The sequence below is a fragment of the Aspergillus pseudotamarii genome (genome assembly GCF_009193445.1).
Source record: "Aspergillus pseudotamarii strain CBS 117625 unplaced genomic scaffold BDV38scaffold_125, whole genome shotgun sequence".
NCBI classification, from domain to species: Eukaryota; Fungi; Ascomycota; class Eurotiomycetes; order Eurotiales; family Aspergillaceae; genus Aspergillus; species Aspergillus pseudotamarii.
In genome coordinates, this window is record NW_022475139.1 from 1 (window position 1) to 18,770 (window position 18,770).

Below are 18,770 nucleotides of genomic sequence, written 5' to 3' on the forward strand. Positions count from 1 at the left end.
CCCCCCCCCCGGGCACATTCATTCAAATTGATCTATGTGAGCAGATCGGGAAGGTTGACAGGGGAGAGACGGGAGAATTAAAGTAGAAGTGAGACAGACATAAATTAAAAAAAAAATAGTAGAAAACAGAAAATAATATTAAAAAATATTCCAAAGTGGAACGGAAAAGAAATCAAAAGCACATCAAAAACAAACTTAAATTGGGAGGTAAAAAAAAAATAAGATTGGATAATAAATAAAAAGAGAGACACGCAGGGGAAAGGGTAAAAAGAAAATAAAAGAAAAGAAATTTCTTTTCTTATTTTTACAGACCTTGATGTGTGTGTGTGTGTACGCGCGTGGGTGGGAGAGAGTGTGTTGTGTGTGGGAAGAGGTAACAAGAAACAAGAGGGAAAAAAAAAAAAAATTCACGATGTTAATTCACTTCCCATTCTAAGTACAAGCAGCAGTTACTGACTTTCTTGGGCTTACTCTCTTTTCTCTCTCTCTCTCTTTCGCTCTTCCTTTTCCCTGCTCCTCCTCTCTCCCTCTTTATTCTATCGGTTCCTCTGGTGAGGCCCTTGTCCTCCACCACCACCACCTCCTCCTCCTCCTCTTCCTCCTTCCCCCTCTTTTTCATTTATCCACCCGTCAACTTCTTCCTCCGCCTTCAAAACAAAAGAGAACAGAAATAGGTCGTGTCTTCTAAGCGGGTCCACCCGTTGCTTTCACATTAACTATGCGCAACATGGCGATGAACCGGTAAACAACGGACAAAGAGAAAAGAGGACTAGAAGCAGAAGCCGACAAAAGTCAAATCATCTTCATATCAACACCGTCACCAACACCAACACCCACACCAACAACCCGACCAACATCATACCACCCTTGAAGTCAAGCACACATCGCACTCTCGCTGAATGGTCAACCTGTGCATTTGTCTGGATTTTTCCTTTCTTTTTTTCTTTTTGTTTCATTTCTCTTAACCCTCCACCCCCTGACATGACCGCATCGATTCCAGCTGGCAAGACAATTGTTCCCCTGTGCTTCCGGCCTTGAACAGGGACAGACGACGCTTTGACTTCAAGCACTGCAGAATGCCGCCTCAGTCATCCCTCGTCCCAGCAGCCCCTCCAACTGCTGAGGACGATCAATTTGCCGCCAGTATTTGGAGAAAACGATTCGAGAAAAGATCTCTTTCACAGTAAGACTTCTTTTACTTTGATTTCTTTTTTTCATTTTTCATTTTCTTTCTTTCTATCTTTCCCGTCCGTTGTAAATCACATCGCTGGTCCCCTGGTTTTTCCCCCCTCATTCCCCCTCCCTCCTATCTTCCCTTTTTCCCCTTTGAAATATAGAATTCAATGATCGGCACACACATACCTCCTCACCCGTTGTTTTTAACGGCAAAGCTCAGTTGATTGGATCGCGTACATCCACCGTCGATCTTTACCCATAGACCATTTATATGGCTAATACCGACACAGACACCCGGTAATTGGGATACTCGATGTGGAGTACAACGAATTGGCCCAGTCCTGGAAGAGATTTCAAGAAAATCTTCCCTTTGCAGATCACGTCGAATTTCAGGAACGGCCACAAACGTCTCAGGATGTCCGAGCAGTGGTACGCGACGTGCAGACTCGGTGGCTGTCTCACCCGAGGCAGCAGGTATTTAGCCGTTCAATGACACTCTGCGACACTTTTATGGAGACCATAGATCCCCACGCAGTATTGTTGATGACTCTTCCCAAGAACGAGTCCTATCGATCCCTCTTCTATGGTGTCCTGCAGTCAATCATAAAGGTGAGCTTTTGCGACGTGCCTTGGAGCGCAAACCGCATACTAAACACGCTTGGCAGGCGTCGGCAAATTATCCTAGAATTATGGAAGGCGTCATCCGGGCACTGGTCAAAGTTAATCAATCGATCTGCCTTCCCCCCGGGAGTGATGGGCTAGCTTTCACCACGGATTCAATCACCTCCATTGCGAAGTTTTATTCTTTGACGTTCTTCTTCCTCGGGGAGTTAATGGACTGGTATGTAAGAAGGTCCAAGTGTCGTCTTCTACACTGTTTGCACCAAGATGTATACTTGAACTTTCGGTACCTCATTTGGAGCATTCGAAGTAGCGCGATACACATCATCGGGGGACTGATCGATGGCATGGACATGGATGACCCGAAGTATGAAAAGAAGCGGAAGATCATGCAGAGTAGCGACCTCTACCTCTGGGAGGAGACGAGATTGAGCCAAGTCGGTCTGCAAAAATGGGACCGTCGGATTATCGCTCAGACCGCCATGACCCGTCAGTTAATATGGGAAATTCAGCACGATGCGGCGGAGAGACTCCAGCTAAGGGCCGAAAGTCACCTGCTTCTCCTGCAGATGCTCGACTTAACCAGCCAGCGACTTCGCTCGGTCACCCAGCAAAACAGCGGTATCGCCTGCTTAACGACAACGGTCGCACAGGACATAGGTATGCAGGGTGGTGACCTCGGGACAGACCTGCCGTCGGAACTGACATTGATAACGTCGCAAGAAACTTCCAGATTCAAATGGTCCTCAGGGCCTAAACACAAATATACTCGGGTAGAGCTGCAGCTCGCCTCGAAGCACCTTCAGGACTTTTTCCGGAACGACGACCAAGTGACTGATCTTGATTCTGATGTCGATGTGATCGCTGAGGACAGTGTGGTAGAATCCCTGCAGCAATGGGCCACCAATATTCATTCCCAAGTCCTCGCCATCGGTGGCTCCCCATCGACAGCGTTTCCCAGCCCGGTCGCCCTCGTCTCTGCCTGTTACGCCACCTTCGCTCGGAAGGCGAAATTACCTGTCATCTCTCATTTTTGCTCCCTCCCCACCGAAGAACGAAGTGGGATGACCTTGTTCGAACAAGGTCTCATATCGCTCGCATATAGTCTCATTCGACAATTAATTGATTACCTGCCTCCGGTGTTAGAAGGCCACGCCGCCTGCAATCTAAATACGGAACGCTTCAGCCCGTTGAATGGCACGATGACTAGTTGGAAAGAGGTGCTCTCGCTAATTGACATGCTTTTATACCTGGCCCCACCCGTTCTCGTCTGCATCATTGACGGCCTCGATGTTCTCGAAGACACCTCGACAGATGGACCGATTCGGTCCCTAGTTCGAACGCTTTTGACCCATACGAGACATCAGACGCCCCCGGCGGCGGACGGGAGCCAAAATCAGGATGTACTGCTGAAGGTTCTCTTTACCGTCGCTGGACGACCGAACACACTAGTGGAGACCCTCTCGGAGAACCGTCTGATCCTCAGTGAGTCAAATCAAGTCAGTCAATTGGCCCCGACCGATGGGGCACTGAATCCTGATGTCGGGATTGTCATGATGAATGCATGAAGCAAAAATTGTCGAAATACAAGCGAGTATCCTGGATTTTAATTTTCTCTTTTCTTTTCCTTTTTTTTTCTTTTCTTCTCTTCTGGTCCCTTCGTTCCATCTTGCAAGGTTGTTTGACTTTTTCGGGCGAAAATTCGGATCATTAATAGAATTTGCACGGGATGGGCTTCCTTTGAATATAACATTGCTTGGAAGAGATATAGCACAGTCTTCTTCATTGTTCATCTTTGTCACGGTGCTCGGCTTTCTCTTCTCCCCGGTCCTTTGTTTTACATTTGCTCCCCTTGTTTGTGCTGTTCTGCTTGACTTATGGTGGCATATTCTGCCGGACCTTTTGCTCTGGTTTGAAGGAAGTGCCTTTGGCCGGCTGTACCCTTTTTTACTCTGTCATTCTGTGGCTTGGTGGGGGTGTCATGGAGGGATTAATTGTACATGTGTATTAATACTTCTATGATGATGATGGGAATGCATGACGAAGTACATATTGTCGTTTCTAGCATTGCAGATTACGTAGATCAATAGTCGTTTTTCGAATGATATAAAGGAGCAATCTGAGTGACATGGTTCTTCTCTGCCCGACATTGAAGCTTTTGCCTAAGTTACAAACAGGGTGTTAGTCATCACCTCGGAGATCAGTTTCCGTCCCCTACATGCCTGAGGCTGCACAGGGGGAGCCTTGGGACCTTGTGCATTTCTCCAGATTCTTCATATTGGCAATGTCGATTTGATTGGTTCTCGTGGAGCACTAGTGGACGGAAGTTGTAGAGTTGAGGCAGTCAGAACCTCGTCCGATGAAGCTGCTCCCCACATCACCTCCCTCAGTATCTTGGGGTTCGGAAATTCAGGCTAGGAGAAACCAGGGACTTCGTTTTCGGAATTGTACTCCCATCCACCTGAATATATAAACCTCAGCGTGTCCATCGTGAACCGAAGCACCACACCCACCCAGTGACTTCAATTTCCCACGACGTATAGATCACCTCAAGCACAATGACAGTCCCAAACGGATCCCACAAAACCGTCCCCAGTCGACTATTCCATCCTGAAACTCCAGATCTGGAAGACTTCAAGAAAATCTGCTCCCAAACCACCAACAAATCTACCTACCCACTAGCAGCATCCGTAGACCAAAACATCCCCATCTACGATGCCCGAACCCTCGACCTCCACAACACCGACCTTACCACCACCCTCCAAGACGAATGGTACCACATCCTCAGCACAGGACCAGGCATCTTCGTCCTAAAAGGGATGTACAACCCAGCCCAATACGCCGACACCTTGGACACAACCAACAAAGCCTTCACGAGCATCATCACCCGCGAACGCGCATCCGCAACCACAAAAGGCGACCACTTCGCCGCCAGCGGCAAAAACGACCGCATCTGGAACTCCTTCAGCAAACACGCCCTCGAAGACCCGACCTCTTTCATCAACTACTACTCCAATCCCTGGCTCCGCCTCGTCAGCGAGACCTGGCTCGGCCCCGCCTACCGCGTCACCGCGCAAGTCAACATCGTCAAACCCGGCGGCGCGGCTCAGGACAGTCACCGCGATTACCACCTCGGCTTCCAGGACTTGCACACCTGCGCTGCTTACCCCAGGAGCATCCAGCTCGCGAGCCAGCATCTTACTCTCCAGGGTGCGGTCGCGCATAGCGACATGCCCCTGCAGAGCGGACCCACCCGGTTCTTGCCGTTCAGCCAGACCTACGAGCCGGGGTATCTGGCCTGGCGCAGGGAGGACTTCCGGGCTTTCTTCCAGGACAGGTATGTAGCATTGCCGTTGGAGTTCGGGGACGGGCTCTTTTTTAACCCTGCTGTGTTCCACGCCGCGGGAGCGAATGAGACCGAGCCCGGTCCGGATGGTGGGTTTCATCGGAAGGCGAACTTGCTGCAGATTAGTAGTGGGTTGGGGAAGGCGATGGAGAGTATTGACTCCGTGCCGATTGTCGAGAAGTGTTGGGGTCCGCTGGTGAAGAGGGTTCAGAGTGCTGGTGGGCAGTTGGATGGTGAGTTGGAGAATTTTGTGCGTGCTGTTGCGGATGGGTATCCGTTTCCGACGAATTTGGATAAAAGGCCGCCGGCGCCGAATGGGATGGCGCCTGAGAGTGAGCAGGAGATTATTATTAGGGGGTTGAAGGAGGGGTGGGGGACTGAGCGGGCTGTAGAGGAGTTGAGGAGGATGAAGGCGGATTCTTGTGCTTGATGTTTATTTAGTATTCGTTGAGGTGGTGACATGATATATGGTATATAGGATGTTATGATACTATTTTACTTTAGCGGTAGTCAATATGATATGATATCTTTTGAGTATAGAATTTCACGGACAATATTTCCGTCTTCTAAGTGATCCTGGCATAGTTTGCAATGCCGAGGGAGTACGTGAACGATTTAAGCATGCTATATCAATATGTACTGTATTCACATCCGAATGAATACATATCCACCCTCACATCTATAGAGCTGCATCCAATAGTAACACAGCCACAAACCAAGGAGTAAGATCACCTCATGACTCACCAGTCCCACAAAATACGAACTGATCAACAACAACAAACCTATGACTCTAAGCATTATACGAACACTACACTACTCCATCAGCATATAAAACCACACACTATAAAACCCTAATCCAACGAGCCTCAAAACCTGAAATCTATAAACCCAGCACATCCAAACAAACACCGCTCCCTAAAACTACAATTACGACACTTACAACACCACGACAAACATCACCTACATACACTACACCCCCAAAATGCCACGCAAAAACTCTCAACGAACCTCACAGCAACAACAAAACCAACTCCAAGACCCCCTCAAAAGAAACCCCCACATACGCACAACCCCAACCCACATATTCTTCCACTCCGGTCCCCTCTCCAACTGGCACCCCAGCACACCCCCCTTCCCAGGCCACAGAGCCCTAACCCTCTGTCTCCCGGACCTCGACGCCCTGGGAATCCCACACCCATCCCAAAATGCCGCAGTAACACGCCTAATCAGCTCATGGTCATTTACTTGCGGCGAGCAATGGATGATGGCGATGAAGGGGTGGTTATTTGAGGATATCCCGGGGTTGGATTCGAATGTTGATATTTCAGACGAGGAGTTTGAGGCTGTTAGGGCTGTGGCTTTGAGTGTCTCTGAGCCATCGCCGGAGGCCCCGTGGAAAGAGAAGGCGATATGGGAGTCGACGGTTGCGAGTGTGATGAGGACGAGACAGCCGAGGGTGCAGAAAGCGTTGGGGCGTAGGGCTGAGGGGTTTCAGGAGGATGTTTGGGAGTTTGCGAGTGAGGTTATTGTGGCTGCTGGGTGTGTGGCGAGGGCGGAGGTGGATGGGACGTTGAGGGAGGTGTATCTTGCGAGTGGTGGGAGGAGGTTTGTGGAGGGGAGTGTTAGGGATCGGGTTTGGGGGGTTGGGTTGCGGTGGGATTCAGTCGAGATTGAGGATGAGGGCAATTGGAAGGGTAAGAATCGGTTGGGGAGGTGTCATGATGAGGCGGCGAGGATTGTGAGATTGGGTGAGTAGGACGTTTTGTTTATGAAGGGTTGTCTGAGCTTTACTAGTTGGGCATGAGATAGTGAGATATCAATCAAGCTTCAAGAAAACTTGTTAGAGCTCAACTATGGAACATCTAGCTATACAGCGGCCTCGTCGGTAAGATGGAGAAATTCCAGAAATTTGTTCTTTCCTCCCTTATGGATACGTCTAACGCGTAATGTCTGGGAATGGTCTCTGTGTGTTCCCTTGCTGATACACACACAATGATATTATCGGCATAGACTTGTCGTCCCATAGGCTGGAGATCTTGTACCCCAGGCACTTCAGAGCTCGACAGAAAATCGTTGAACATCTTAAGAAATTCCATCGTTCCTCCCATAAGGCGGATAGCGTTAAAACCTAGACCGAAGTCTGGTGAATATCCCACCCCAATCACGACATGTAAAGGCATGTTCAATTCTTTCCAAACGAGGAAAGCCAGCATGTTACCAATCCCCTTAGTACTGTTCAGGCTTGAGAAACTAAACACATTTCCTGTGGGTGGCGATGTCAAGTCTAACCGTATCTTCTCTATATCTTTCTCCACTGTGGGAGACGCTATCCGTTTCAGACGGTATCGGGACTTAATTTGGATGCTTGTCATATGAAAGATGACATGACCTAATGGCTTTCGCGTATCCGCTTCAACAGTATTTGTTTGGGGCACATATATTGTTTGCATACGGCTAGAAACTGACTCCCTCAGTAAGACCCCAATATTTCTCCTGGCGTACCTATTATCGAACTCTGAGAGTTGGATAAGACGTATAGCCAAGAACCTATACCCATCTTTGCCTTTGATGTCTTGTGAAACGCCGCAATGGAGAAGTGCTATCAAGTCACGCCCCGTCCACTGCTGTGTGGGATTATGAAGGGCTAAGTCAATACGCAAGCCCCTGTTCGTCATTGCATATGGCGGGGTAGGCTCCCATTGCTGGTACGCTATGACGTCCTGGCTATCCACAAAGTGTGCCGGAGATGATGCGAGTAGACCATGTAGGTCGTCTGGAGACGCACTTTTGTCGGTCCAAGCAAAGATGGTGTGATCGTCTGAGTGTTTCATGATCTCTTCCTGCAGGCGAAGAAAAGCTTTCTCTCCTCCCTCGCCGTAGAGCATAGGCATGTTCACCGTAAATATTCCCATCAGGCAGTAGGCCATGTCCTCTGGCCGGGTAGTTTGACGCCGAGCAGCCCATGACATGCGTTGCGCTATGCTCTTTTCAAAAACCGGTAACTCACGACTTAGAACGGCCTCGTCGATACGTGTGATATTCATCAGCCTGTAAGCTAAGCTGCTTCGCTCTCCAAAGCGGACCCAATCTCGTGAGAAGAACATGACCTCCGAGGGAGCCAGTAGCTCCTGTAGGGTCCATCCACGAGTGAACCATCTGCTTTGTTCAAACTCAGTCAAATCCAAATCTACTTTAGTATGAACTATGACATCGGACAGATACGCGTAGCAGACTGCAGCGTTTGCATACCATGTGAACATGGAATTAATCGCTTCGGTTAGCTCCGCACTGCTGCTCTTGTCGATACAGCAGGTATCAATCCAGATGTAGCCAAACCCATCCGCTCGCGCTTGCGCACATGCGCCTTGAACCTTTGACCATGCGGATTTTGTTCGTCCCGTGTGATGCTGCATATCTGTGAAAAGAACCTCCTCCTCTTCCCAGGTGTGGGACAAAATTGCATAGTCGGGGATGCGGTCTGGTGGAAACTCTACCAATTCAATGGTATAGGTGCTCAGTAGATGCATCTTGCTATATGGCTATATTGATACGATGTGTAGCAAGAAAAATAACCAAGAGAAAGAATTGTGTGAGATGTGGATTTATCTGCAGGGCGGAAGATGGGTGCTGTTAAGTCATGGTGGGGTTATAAGAGCTCAACAGGGCTGGGCTCAACTGACGTGGCTTCGCATTAGTGCTTTGACGCTCCTAGTTAATATAAAGCACTGGGTAATGCTTCCTGACGTGGGGTGTGCACTAGGTCTGCAACCAAGAACTGTCCTGTATTCACTAACATAGATGTACATATCAGGACCTTTTCCGTGCTTCATGTTTTTCTGAAGAGAGAATTACAATCGCGCCGGTTGGTCCCCAACGTCAGCATGTTCTCCACATTCTGCCATCTATTCCCGGGGATTTATGGCCTGGGTATGTTGACTAGTCAGGGGCATATGGCATCTTAGAACGTTGTTGAGAAAGCCACTTCATATCTTATCAATGACTTTGAAGCACACTCAAGCTCTGTACCCCACTGTATAAGGTAAGGACTTTGTGTTGGGTAAGCACGGACTGACGAAAGCTGCCTTTGAGCTTTTGGAGTTCCATACAGGTCTGTACGAGTCTTTTCTTTGCCTTTGGACTCTGTGTTGAACCTGAGATACAAATACGGCACAGGCCTGTGGTATTAGAATTCTTATCCCGCGAGACACCATTTCTTATCATGCTCTCACGAACTTCACACTGTCTCACCATGGCAAACTCCCATCTTCCAACATGGTTACGTATAGACTGGGGAAGCATCTCATATCCTTGGAGTTACCTGACACCACGAAAACAGAGATCGACTTTACCGATACCTCATTCTTCACTAGCAGCCCAAACCGCCACCTCCCAACACCCGCCCAGGTCAGAGCTTTGTCCAAAGATATTGATACATGTCCTCAGCCAACTCCTATCAAATTTGAAAACCTCAACCTTATTGTCAAATTCGGTCTTTATGTGAAAACTGCCGAGGCACTGAATCTCTGGATGATCAAAAAGGTTTTCCATAACAAGGTCCAGTGCCTGAGCTCTTTGGCTGGCGGGTCGATGGTGAAGGGTATGTGTTCATATATATGGAGCTGATCGAATAACCAACGCTTGAAGAGTGCCGGGATAGTCTAGGTACTATGGAGAAGGGCGCTATCTCCGACCAGCTATCACAGATTATGGAGTCTCTTCGGCGACTCGAGCAAGACCCCTCTGATCAGTTCATCGGTACGACCGAAATCATAAGCGGAACTTTTGAAATTCAGCTAACTTACCCCTGTCCAGGATCAATCCATCGACAGAGCCTTCTCGACTACGTATTCATCGGCCAGCTCATAACTGGACCATTTTCTAGCACCAAGGAGTTCAACGACTGGCTCGCTTCAATATACCGATCACGCTTTCCCAACAGATATGGTTATCGCAATCGATGTTCACTTCCGGATAATGGGGAGATCAAACTTACACATGCGGAGCTGAACCCGAGAAATATCATCGTATCCTCCTTCACTCCGGTTGAGATTGTTGTCATAAACTGGCGGCAAGCGGGTTGGTATCCGGACTACTGGGAATACTGCAAAGCGCTGGATACCTGCTGGGATGATAGGTGGCGCAAGGGTTATGTCGACAAGGTTTTACAGTCTCACGCGGATGCGTTCTTTGTTTGGTCTGAATATTGCATGGTACTGGGTACCAATTGACTCGACGTTTTGACGGCCCTATGAATTCGACATGGCAACATTCGCTAGGTGCACCATAAGGGCTGAATGGCAGTAAAGCAGTCCCCTCGTATCTCTTCCTGCAATAGCAGAATGAGATAGTCGTAACATACCAGCTCAGCTCACTGATATCCTCATGACGAACTATGTACAAAAGATAGGCTTATTGGTATGCTTGCTTCAATTAGCCTTTCATTACATATAACCCATTTTGCTCTGTATGCAGTCCTTAGCCCGACAATCTATCATATCCAAATCTGTATCCTAAGAGGCTGAAATACAGATCCCAGCAACCATCAAACCTCTCCTCAACCTCAATTCCCACACTGCGGGACCACTCGTCGTAAACCAATTCCATGAGTAGGAGGATCCCGCTTTGGCTGAACAATCTGAATCGCTTCAGCTCCAACATATTCTTTCTCAACCAGATGGCGCACATATTCCATAGTCCATTCCTGACACCTTCTATTCGTAATCTGGCATCAAATCTTCTCAAAGGTAAGCAGTACACAATCCCATCAATCAGTACCAAAAGACAAGTCAAAGGACATACATCATTAACAGGAGCTATAAAATCCTGACTAATCCCCGGAGCGGGCACCTGTGAAGCAGCAATCTCCAAGTCCCCCATAGGGTCAGTATCCACACCACCAACACCCACAGGCCAGTCAACAATATGTACAGAATCGACCCCGCCAATCGACCACATTTCATATGGTTCGATGCTTTTGGTTGGCTCACAGCCGCGTTTGTATTCGTCGGCGAATCCAACCATCGGTGCGCCGATGACGTTGATCAAACTGCCGCTTGTGGATTGTTGGGCTGAGGGAAACTAGATTGCGAAATGGGCACGTTGGCTTTTGGAAAACCTGATTGAGATGAGATAGATGGTTCGGGGTGCCATTTTTGGGTTGATTTGGGCTCAGTGTGCGCGTGGGTGCTATTGCAATGTGAGCTCAATGTGTGATCTGGGGTGGTTGATGTTGTTATAATAGGGGAGAAAAGGCAGATATCCTTACAGTTGAAGGTGCTGGGTTTGATGAGAGGTATTTGCGTATATACTGAATCATAATAATATGCACTTCGGCCGTTCCATAGATGAAGGTACACTATTCACCATTATAATATGTCAATAACCGCGCGGCTTTCTTAGGCATCAGCTTTTTATTCTGTATACAATGAGTAGTCCTTGTGTGCTTACTTCTTTAGGTCACCAGCAAGAAACCGAATAGAATATGAAAACTGCCAAGGGTTACAATTATAGTGACTATGATTCACCCCGGAGCCTTACTCCGTATGCAATATACAAAATCACAACATCACGACGTATTCTCAAGGCCCGAAATACATCAATGCTGCAACGAATCCAAGGTAAATAATATAATAGGTTAGGGCTGCTATGTAACTTAGACTCAGCTTAGCCTAGATAACTTGTATGATAAATCCTTGTTAGGGTTGTGTGGTTGTTCAATAAGTTAACCTCGCATTCGAAAAGCCACCAGTTATATATACTAGACAAATTGAACTCTATCTGTTCATGTATAAGGCTCATGATATAGATTATCACAGTATATGTTGGCGCAGGCGAATGCCGAATGGTAATCAATTCTGTAAGCAAGGTGAAAGTAGATGTGAACCATGGATTCAAGCCACTGGACGTCATAAACTCTTCATTATAGAGTCAACACCCCCCTCCCCGTGATTCAATTGGTTAAGCGGGGACCTGCTGCTTGAGAATAACTATAGCCCCAGGACGAGAATAATGAAATACTGCAGATCCTGCTCATTCCTTGGTTGATCAATGAAGTGAAGAAAGCATTCAAGACAGGTCTAAAGAATACATGATCAAGCAACAGGATGTCACTTATCGACAAAGCAAGGCGACACCTCCTTAGATTAGTCCGCTGTTCAGCTTTCTGTGCTGGCGGAGATAAACTTGATCATGAAGACCGCAGAATCAATGCTCATATTGTAAACCTACCAACTGAGCTCCTACTACTGATATTCCCGTTACTCCCATTCCCAAGCCAAGTTTGTTTCGCCCTAACCTGCAAACACATGTATCACCTCTTCGGCTCAGTGCTTGACGACGAGAGGCTTGACTTTCCCAGAGTCTTGTCCAACAAGAAGTTCGAGATATCTCCCGATGCACCGTATATCCTAAGAGCACAGGTACTCATCCTCCTCGAAGACCATTGCTGGGCATATTGCTCCGGATGCTGTAAACTCCATCCTCGCTCCGAGTTTAGATTTCGGTTGTCACAAGAGCCCAATATTCGAACGTGTAGGCACTATGCTGGGATTGTGTACCTGTGCGGCTGCATTTCCTTGACATTTCGCCATCGAAAGCGACTGGAACTATGGCTGGAAACAGGATTCATTGATGCTTCCAGGGACTTCTATGGGAACAGGAGAATATTCCAACGGTTACTTGACGAACGAGGCCGGCCGTATCTCTTTCACCAATGTTCTATTCCGGGTAAAGTCGACGCGTACATTCACCTCACAATGAGGCTTTTCGTGGATAAAGGCTTCTCTCTCATTGTTCAAACGAGGTATGAGGTTCGCCTACGCAATCCCTCACCGCTGCCCGATGGGCGAACTGAGCTCTGTATTCAACAGGACAGGGAGCCTGTGCATATTTGTTATAAATATTTACACGTGGGTTTAATCGAAATAATAGCCTATTGGGCAGTACAGAAATATTTAGTACTTGCGCCGAGTGTTGAAGAAGTTGCTCGTCTAGATCGAGGGCGATCTACTATTGTTCAAAGCACTCGCAATCTTGGAGCATGCTTTAGCCATCGTTCTGCGAGACGCTCGTTCTATCAGATCAACATCAAATGGTCTACCTTACATCGTTTGAATACCGGCTGCAACTAATTTGCCTCGGTTTTGCTCATTGCATATTATCCTCAAATCATGAAATTGGAACCTTTTTGCAGTTTGTCTACTTTACTTTGAGGAAGGGGTCATACGAGTCTGCATGTTTAATTTGTCAGAAACAACGGCCATGTTGCCACTGCCTCCTGTGCTTACAGTACACTTCTTGATGCACCAAGACTTGTTCGATCTTCAATACATCGAGAAAACGGAGGCTCGGCAGTCTAAGCCTTCAACCTTCATTAATGGCAATTTGTTATAACTAAAGTATATGAAGAACTCGTCCTAGCTTCACCGTGAAAAGGAAGAGGTAAGAAATGGTATAACATTATCATTCATTATAATACAACACACTACACTATAATACAAACCCCAAACCCTACCGCTTGCTCGTCTGCGTAAACTCCCTATCCACCCTGATTCCATTCAATGGAATCTCATCCCCACTTAATCTTCCACTTAGCCTTGGACCAAGAACATTCGTATACGTCTTCGCGTAATCCGGTCTGAAAGACGTATCCAATCGGCCCTGCTCACCCGCCGAGTCCGTCTCATCCGGTAAATGGTAGAACGAATGCCGCTTCGGACGCTCCGGGTGCTGGATTATAGTAGCGGTGCTGTCTTCCGTCCGGGAAGGTCCTGTCGCTGGATTCGAGGTTTTGGACATCTGTCCTGTTGTACTCTGGAAAAGGGCGGGTAGTCGGCCGTGGATGCCTAGTTTACGTGCTATATAACGGAGGGCAGGTCGGAGGGTTGGGAGACAGGCGGAGACGATGCCGGCGGACATTTCGATGGCGGTCCAGCCTACTGTTGGAGCGAGGGTGTAGGAGGAGTCCGTTGCGGAGTAGGTGAAGAGGACTGAGAAGCGGTATGCGGAGGCGAAGACCACGCTGTAGAGGTTAGACTTGCGTGGCTTTGTCACAAAAAAAAGACGGTGGTGAAGAGCTTACAAGAAGCCGAGACTGAAGGCTATTGATACAGCTATTTTCTCGGAAAGTCGGAGTTGGAGCTTCCAGACTTGGGGAATCGGGAGGAGCAGAATGACGATGTCGGTGGCGATTGTTGACACGGCATTTGCGATCCATGTGCCCACTTGGTTGATGCATCGGCCTGGGATTTGGGGATACCATAGTTTTTCGACCGGTACGCAGATGAAAATGAAGAGGAACGTGATACAGATGACCCAGAGGATGACGAAGGTGCCGATAATGTATGCCCATGTCTTGAAGTAGGGGAAGCGGAAGATGCGGTAGTACATGAGCAGAATGCTGAGTTTGGTCCAGACAAGGTTGAATACGTAGAGAATCTCGGCCACAACTAGGAATTTCGCGATCATGACGACGTTAGTCAGTGGGATAGTGCCGGCATGAAGACCCATTCCTTCCTTTATCATGGCGTAAATAAATCCAACAACAACTAGGTTCCATAACTAAGGACAGTCAATAATGATGAGATAGGGATCTCATACGGAGATGCCTGATACTCACCATGGAGAATATGATCATGTAGTCGTCCCACCATAGCTTTTGCTTCCTTTCATAACGTGCCAGCAATCGGAGGCAAACCGTCACGAACGCCAGCACCGTGACGGAGGCCGTGGTGGCTATCGACCATTGCTGAAGATTGTCCTGATCATCCTCCATGAGGTGCAAGCCAATGCCATGGAGCTAGATACCGCGCAACCGAGTCGCGGAAAGCCCAAAAGGCAATGCTCAGTCTAATATACGCGAATGAGCAAACCCCGGGAATCCCCCTTGCGTCGGACTTCGAATCCTTCATTCGCGGAAGCAAATCTTGTCCTCCGCAACGCAATGAAACACAAGGTGGATCCATGCATTTGTGGATCGACATTGACCCGGGAAGGGTTCTAGAAATCCAGCATTTGACATGGGAACAACAAACCAGGCATGAGATTGGTAGCTTTAGGGTTTGTCAGGTCACCGTTAGACTACACTAGGTTAGGCAGCTGCTCCGGGACTCCACTTGCGTCCTCAGGCCAGTGACTGAACTGTTGGCGGGTCCGGATAATCCACGTGGTTCTGCCTAAATACGAAAAGTTTCTTGACAAGGGAACTTCCACGACTGTCTCAAGACGTAAAAAGTACTACGTACACTCCCTCTTGACCAAGCAGTGGCGAACTCTTGACAGTCTACATAATTATTGAACCACACTACCTAACGGCTAGTCCTTCACTCTCCCAGGCATTTGTCTCGTATATAAACATTGTGTCAATCCAGTACCTATCTGCAAGGCTTACACAGGAACACTTCATTTATACTTAGTGACCATTTCCACGAGTGCCTCATTCACCTCCTTTGGATTTGTGGCGTTCAGATAGTGCGCACCGCCCTCAATCATGACCAGTTTAGCTTCTGGGGAAGCAGTGAACAATTTGATTTGCTCCGCAGGAACGACCGTTCCAAAGGGTGTATCCTCAGTGCCCTTATTTATGTGTTAACGCACAGATCGCCCACTAGAGCCGATTGAAGATAGATTTGGGTCTCACCTGTAGCCAATAAACGGGGCATCTAATGTCCCTCAGTCGGAGCAACAGTCCGTCTCGCTCCAGGAGGCAATTGAGTGCCATGCGCACCTTCTTTCGTCCCTCGTCACCCTTGTATACTTCTTTGAGGGTTTGGGTCCAGAACGCGGATTTCTCGGCGGTGGCTGCAGCCCCAAAGCCAATGCCTCCCACCAGACCACACCAAACATCATCTACCACAAAGTCAGGTGTGGCCGAAGGACTCGTCCACTTGTCATAGAAAGCTATCAGACTGGCTGCGGGGTCCCAGCACCCCTTGGACCGAGAGTCATCTGATTCGTAATCCATAGATGTTCCCAGGGGCATGAGACCGAGGATCTAGAAAAATGCGAGGTTAATCCTATTGGGCTTGGCAGGGACTAAATTCGGCTCTGCATTAGCTCAAACTTACCCTATCTGGTGCGAGGAGGGCCATCCGGGTCACCATCCATCCCCCTTGGCTTGTTCCCAGGGCGAACGCCTTCTGGATCCCAAAGTGATCCATGACCTGTAACGCCATGATGGCCGAATCCCAGTAGGTAAAATGTTCGGAGGGACAACTGGTTGCGCCATGACCCAATGGCTCGATGGCCAGGAGGTTCATCGCATCAGTCAGCTCCTTATTATTGAATTGGTCATTGTAGAGAGAGACAGTCATGCACATCGAGTTGATGAGAACGCATGTCGGCTTGGAGGGATCATAGTGGTCATTGGAGAGAGCATAGCCGGCCTTGATACCGCCGAGGTGGGGAACTTGGATAGTTTGTGTAGCCGCCATTCTGAGAATATTTAGATTGATAGTGTGGACTGAATTTCGACGGTGTGTGTTTCCAGCTCGTATTCCTAGGCGAAGCCGGACTCATATCATAAACCGAGGGAGATTAACATGCCACATTGCTTCGGCACATAACCCCTCCAGATTTTCCCACCTTAAAACGTAAAACCCAACAGAGTTCTCGTATTCGTCCACCTTTGGAGATTGATCCCCAATGGACTACCGTTGTGGACTGACGTTGACACGCCGGGTGTCGGCATTGGCTCCATTTCTGGTTCGATCAGCGCCGGCTCTGATCCGTAGACCGCACTAAGCTTATAATTAAAGGTAAAGCTGTCAACCGTGTCTGCTATTGCCGGACGTTCTCCGAGACATTCCCGGCGGCTCCACTATTCGGGAAAACGGGAGGTCGTAAATCCGTCTGCTGAAGATTCCCTTGCGTGGGAATCGTCTTGGGAAATAGTGATTTCATAATGCCAATCTGCCGGCTTTATCCGGGCCCACTTGTGATGTGTGTATTTTCTCCAAGGAGCGGTAGCAGATTTTTCAAAGTGAGGCGGATGGACTGGGTAGAGACGAAATCAACGAATGTGAAAGGCCAATCTTGCCCCTTTTTTTCCTTCTTATCTCGGATCACTAGGAGAGAGGTCCCTTGTATGTGCTGTGTGAAAACAACGGCGTGAACAGGGAGACTACTGTCCTAAACTAGAGATTCAAGAATTTAATATGCAGGGTCTCAGATCTCTATCGGTGCAGAAATTGAGTCATGCAAAGAGCTTGTTTAAAGCATCTCCTCCACTTAATAGCAGGGGTGTTAATATATTAAGATATATTATGCCAAAGCCGCCCCAGATCGGCCAGCCATGTGTTGGTTTTCGAGACCCATAATAACCAGGCTGTTAAGAAGTAGCCCTGGGCAGAATACCATAGCGTATATTAGATAGATTTTACACATATATAACCCCCCGCATCAATTTCACTGAGTAGGAACCAATAGCAGGCATTGAGTTATGTATAGCAATGAATGATATAAACAATGTGATTATCTCCATAGCCCCAAAGGTGGCGCACATATATTTCGTACGGCTCAAATATAGCCGTCTTCAGCAATAACAATATCACCATCCACTGCGAGGGTGCCACCCGAGTCCTTACAATTTGGCCAAAAGCCCTCGCTGTCCCGACAATACCAGTCGACAGTCACCCGTAGCGCATCGTCAAAGTTCGTCCGCTATCTCCATCCAAGCGCACGCGGTTTGGAATCGTCTGTTCAATACATACTATCATTGAACGGACGATCTGCAACAAACTCAATCCAGTTGTCTAAACCATGGGTCCCATCGAGATAGAAGCTTCGAAAGAACTTCTCCGCCCCCTCTCAGACTTGTAAGTGGTCATTAGAGGAGATATTGTACGCCTCACGATAATGAGTGGCATATGGAACGACTTTCGATATGCCTGGATGATCATCTCGGTCGCGGCCTTGCTCGCTGAGTATGGGTTTGTGGGGTGCAGACCTTGCTTCTCGGTGAAGGCAGAAAGATTTTGAGCATCGTGCTCGCCGTATACCTCATCAGTGGACACGTGGATAAATCGTCTGATCGAGCCGTGCTTCCGAGCAGCTTCTAGCAGTATCTGGGTGCCTATGACATTGGTTTATGTGAAAGAGGGTGAGTGATCTGTCGACATGGGACCTAGCAGCGAAATGGACAATAGAATCAATACGATAGTTGTGGAGCACATTTTCTACATCTTTTGGGGCGCAGACATCCCCTTTGACAAAATGAAAGTTCGAAGATTGGGCAACGGCCTTGAAGTTATTTTTTGGAGACGCAATAGTTGAGACTATCGAAGCAAGTCACAGAATATCGGTCGCTGTAAGTCTGCAACGGATGACGGACGAACCAGCTGCCACTGGACGGATGTCAATCAAGTTTCTGAAGCTACCAGTTCGACACCGAAGGTGCTTGCTGATCTCACATGAAACCGGCACCCCCGGTCACCAGGATACTCTTCTGCACCGGCACGCCGATGAGTTGCGTATGCTCCGAACAAACCATGCCATCTGTAAGTTTATCAGAATTAATTTGCATGTTGACATGCTGAAGATCAGATCAATCACATCCTTCGAATACCTAATACCTAGTCCACAGTGAACTCCACTCTTTATCTAACCACAGCACAGCTTACTTCACGGCATT

The 18,770-nt window shown here is 48.1% G+C and overlaps 8 protein-coding genes across 8 annotated transcripts; 4 read left to right on the forward strand and 4 right to left on the reverse strand.

Annotated features, from left to right (window-relative positions):
* Window positions 1-848: 848 nt before the first annotated feature.
* BDV38DRAFT_32391 (uncharacterized protein) lies at window positions 849-3,571 on the forward strand. The gene is made up of 3 exons (XM_032063170.1): window positions 849-1,183; window positions 1,467-1,785; window positions 1,842-3,571. The coding sequence occupies exons 1-3, from the start codon at window positions 1,077-1,079 to the stop codon at window positions 3,363-3,365; spliced, it is 1,950 nt and encodes a 649-aa protein (XP_031907167.1). The 5' UTR covers window positions 849-1,076; the 3' UTR covers window positions 3,366-3,571.
* A 580-nt stretch (window positions 3,572-4,151) lies between these two features.
* Window positions 4,152-5,630, forward strand: BDV38DRAFT_32379 (phytanoyl-CoA dioxygenase family protein). The gene has a single exon (XM_032063169.1). It carries the CDS (start codon window positions 4,356-4,358, stop codon window positions 5,571-5,573), a length of 1,218 nt encoding a protein of 405 aa, XP_031907168.1. The 5' UTR covers window positions 4,152-4,355; the 3' UTR covers window positions 5,574-5,630.
* Window positions 5,631-6,016: 386 nt separating this feature from the next.
* Window positions 6,017-7,204, forward strand: BDV38DRAFT_32422 (NADAR family protein). Its single transcript, XM_032063171.1, has one exon. The coding sequence runs from the start codon at window positions 6,126-6,128 to the stop codon at window positions 6,897-6,899; it is 774 nt and encodes a 257-aa protein (XP_031907169.1). The 5' UTR covers window positions 6,017-6,125; the 3' UTR covers window positions 6,900-7,204.
* BDV38DRAFT_288984 (heterokaryon incompatibility protein-domain-containing protein) lies at window positions 7,006-8,670 on the reverse strand (the record flags this gene model as incomplete). The annotated part of the gene is made up of 1 exon (XM_032061148.1): window positions 7,006-8,670. One exon carries the CDS (start codon window positions 8,668-8,670, stop codon window positions 7,006-7,008), a length of 1,665 nt encoding a protein of 554 aa, XP_031907170.1.
* A 354-nt stretch (window positions 8,671-9,024) lies between these two features.
* BDV38DRAFT_276220 (uncharacterized protein) lies at window positions 9,025-10,371 on the forward strand (the record flags this gene model as incomplete). Its single annotated transcript, XM_032058177.1, has 4 exons — window positions 9,025-9,070; window positions 9,480-9,697; window positions 9,790-9,898; window positions 9,956-10,371. 4 exons carry the CDS (start codon window positions 9,025-9,027, stop codon window positions 10,369-10,371), a joined length of 789 nt encoding a protein of 262 aa, XP_031907171.1.
* Window positions 10,372-10,703: 332 nt separating this feature from the next.
* On the reverse strand, window positions 10,704-11,497 carry BDV38DRAFT_290661 (uncharacterized protein; the record flags this gene model as incomplete). The annotated part of the gene is made up of 3 exons (XM_032061529.1): window positions 11,242-11,497; window positions 10,943-11,211; window positions 10,704-10,865 (listed from the first exon to the last, which is right to left on the reverse strand). Exons 1-3 carry the CDS (start codon window positions 11,291-11,293, stop codon window positions 10,704-10,706), a joined length of 483 nt encoding a protein of 160 aa, XP_031907172.1. The 5' UTR covers window positions 11,294-11,497.
* Window positions 11,498-13,651: 2,154 nt separating this feature from the next.
* BDV38DRAFT_276222 (uncharacterized protein) lies at window positions 13,652-15,105 on the reverse strand (the record flags this gene model as incomplete). Its single annotated transcript, XM_032058178.1, has 4 exons — window positions 13,652-14,162; window positions 14,223-14,701; window positions 14,760-14,939; window positions 15,013-15,105. The coding sequence occupies 4 exons, from the start codon at window positions 15,103-15,105 to the stop codon at window positions 13,652-13,654; spliced, it is 1,263 nt and encodes a 420-aa protein (XP_031907173.1).
* A 123-nt stretch (window positions 15,106-15,228) lies between these two features.
* On the reverse strand, window positions 15,229-16,807 carry BDV38DRAFT_32449 (alpha/beta fold hydrolase). Its single transcript, XM_032063172.1, has 3 exons — window positions 16,207-16,807; window positions 15,780-16,133; window positions 15,229-15,715 (listed from the first exon to the last, which is right to left on the reverse strand). The coding sequence occupies exons 1-3, from the start codon at window positions 16,570-16,572 to the stop codon at window positions 15,542-15,544; spliced, it is 894 nt and encodes a 297-aa protein (XP_031907174.1). The 5' UTR covers window positions 16,573-16,807; the 3' UTR covers window positions 15,229-15,541.
* Between the last annotated feature and the right edge of the window lie 1,963 nt (window positions 16,808-18,770).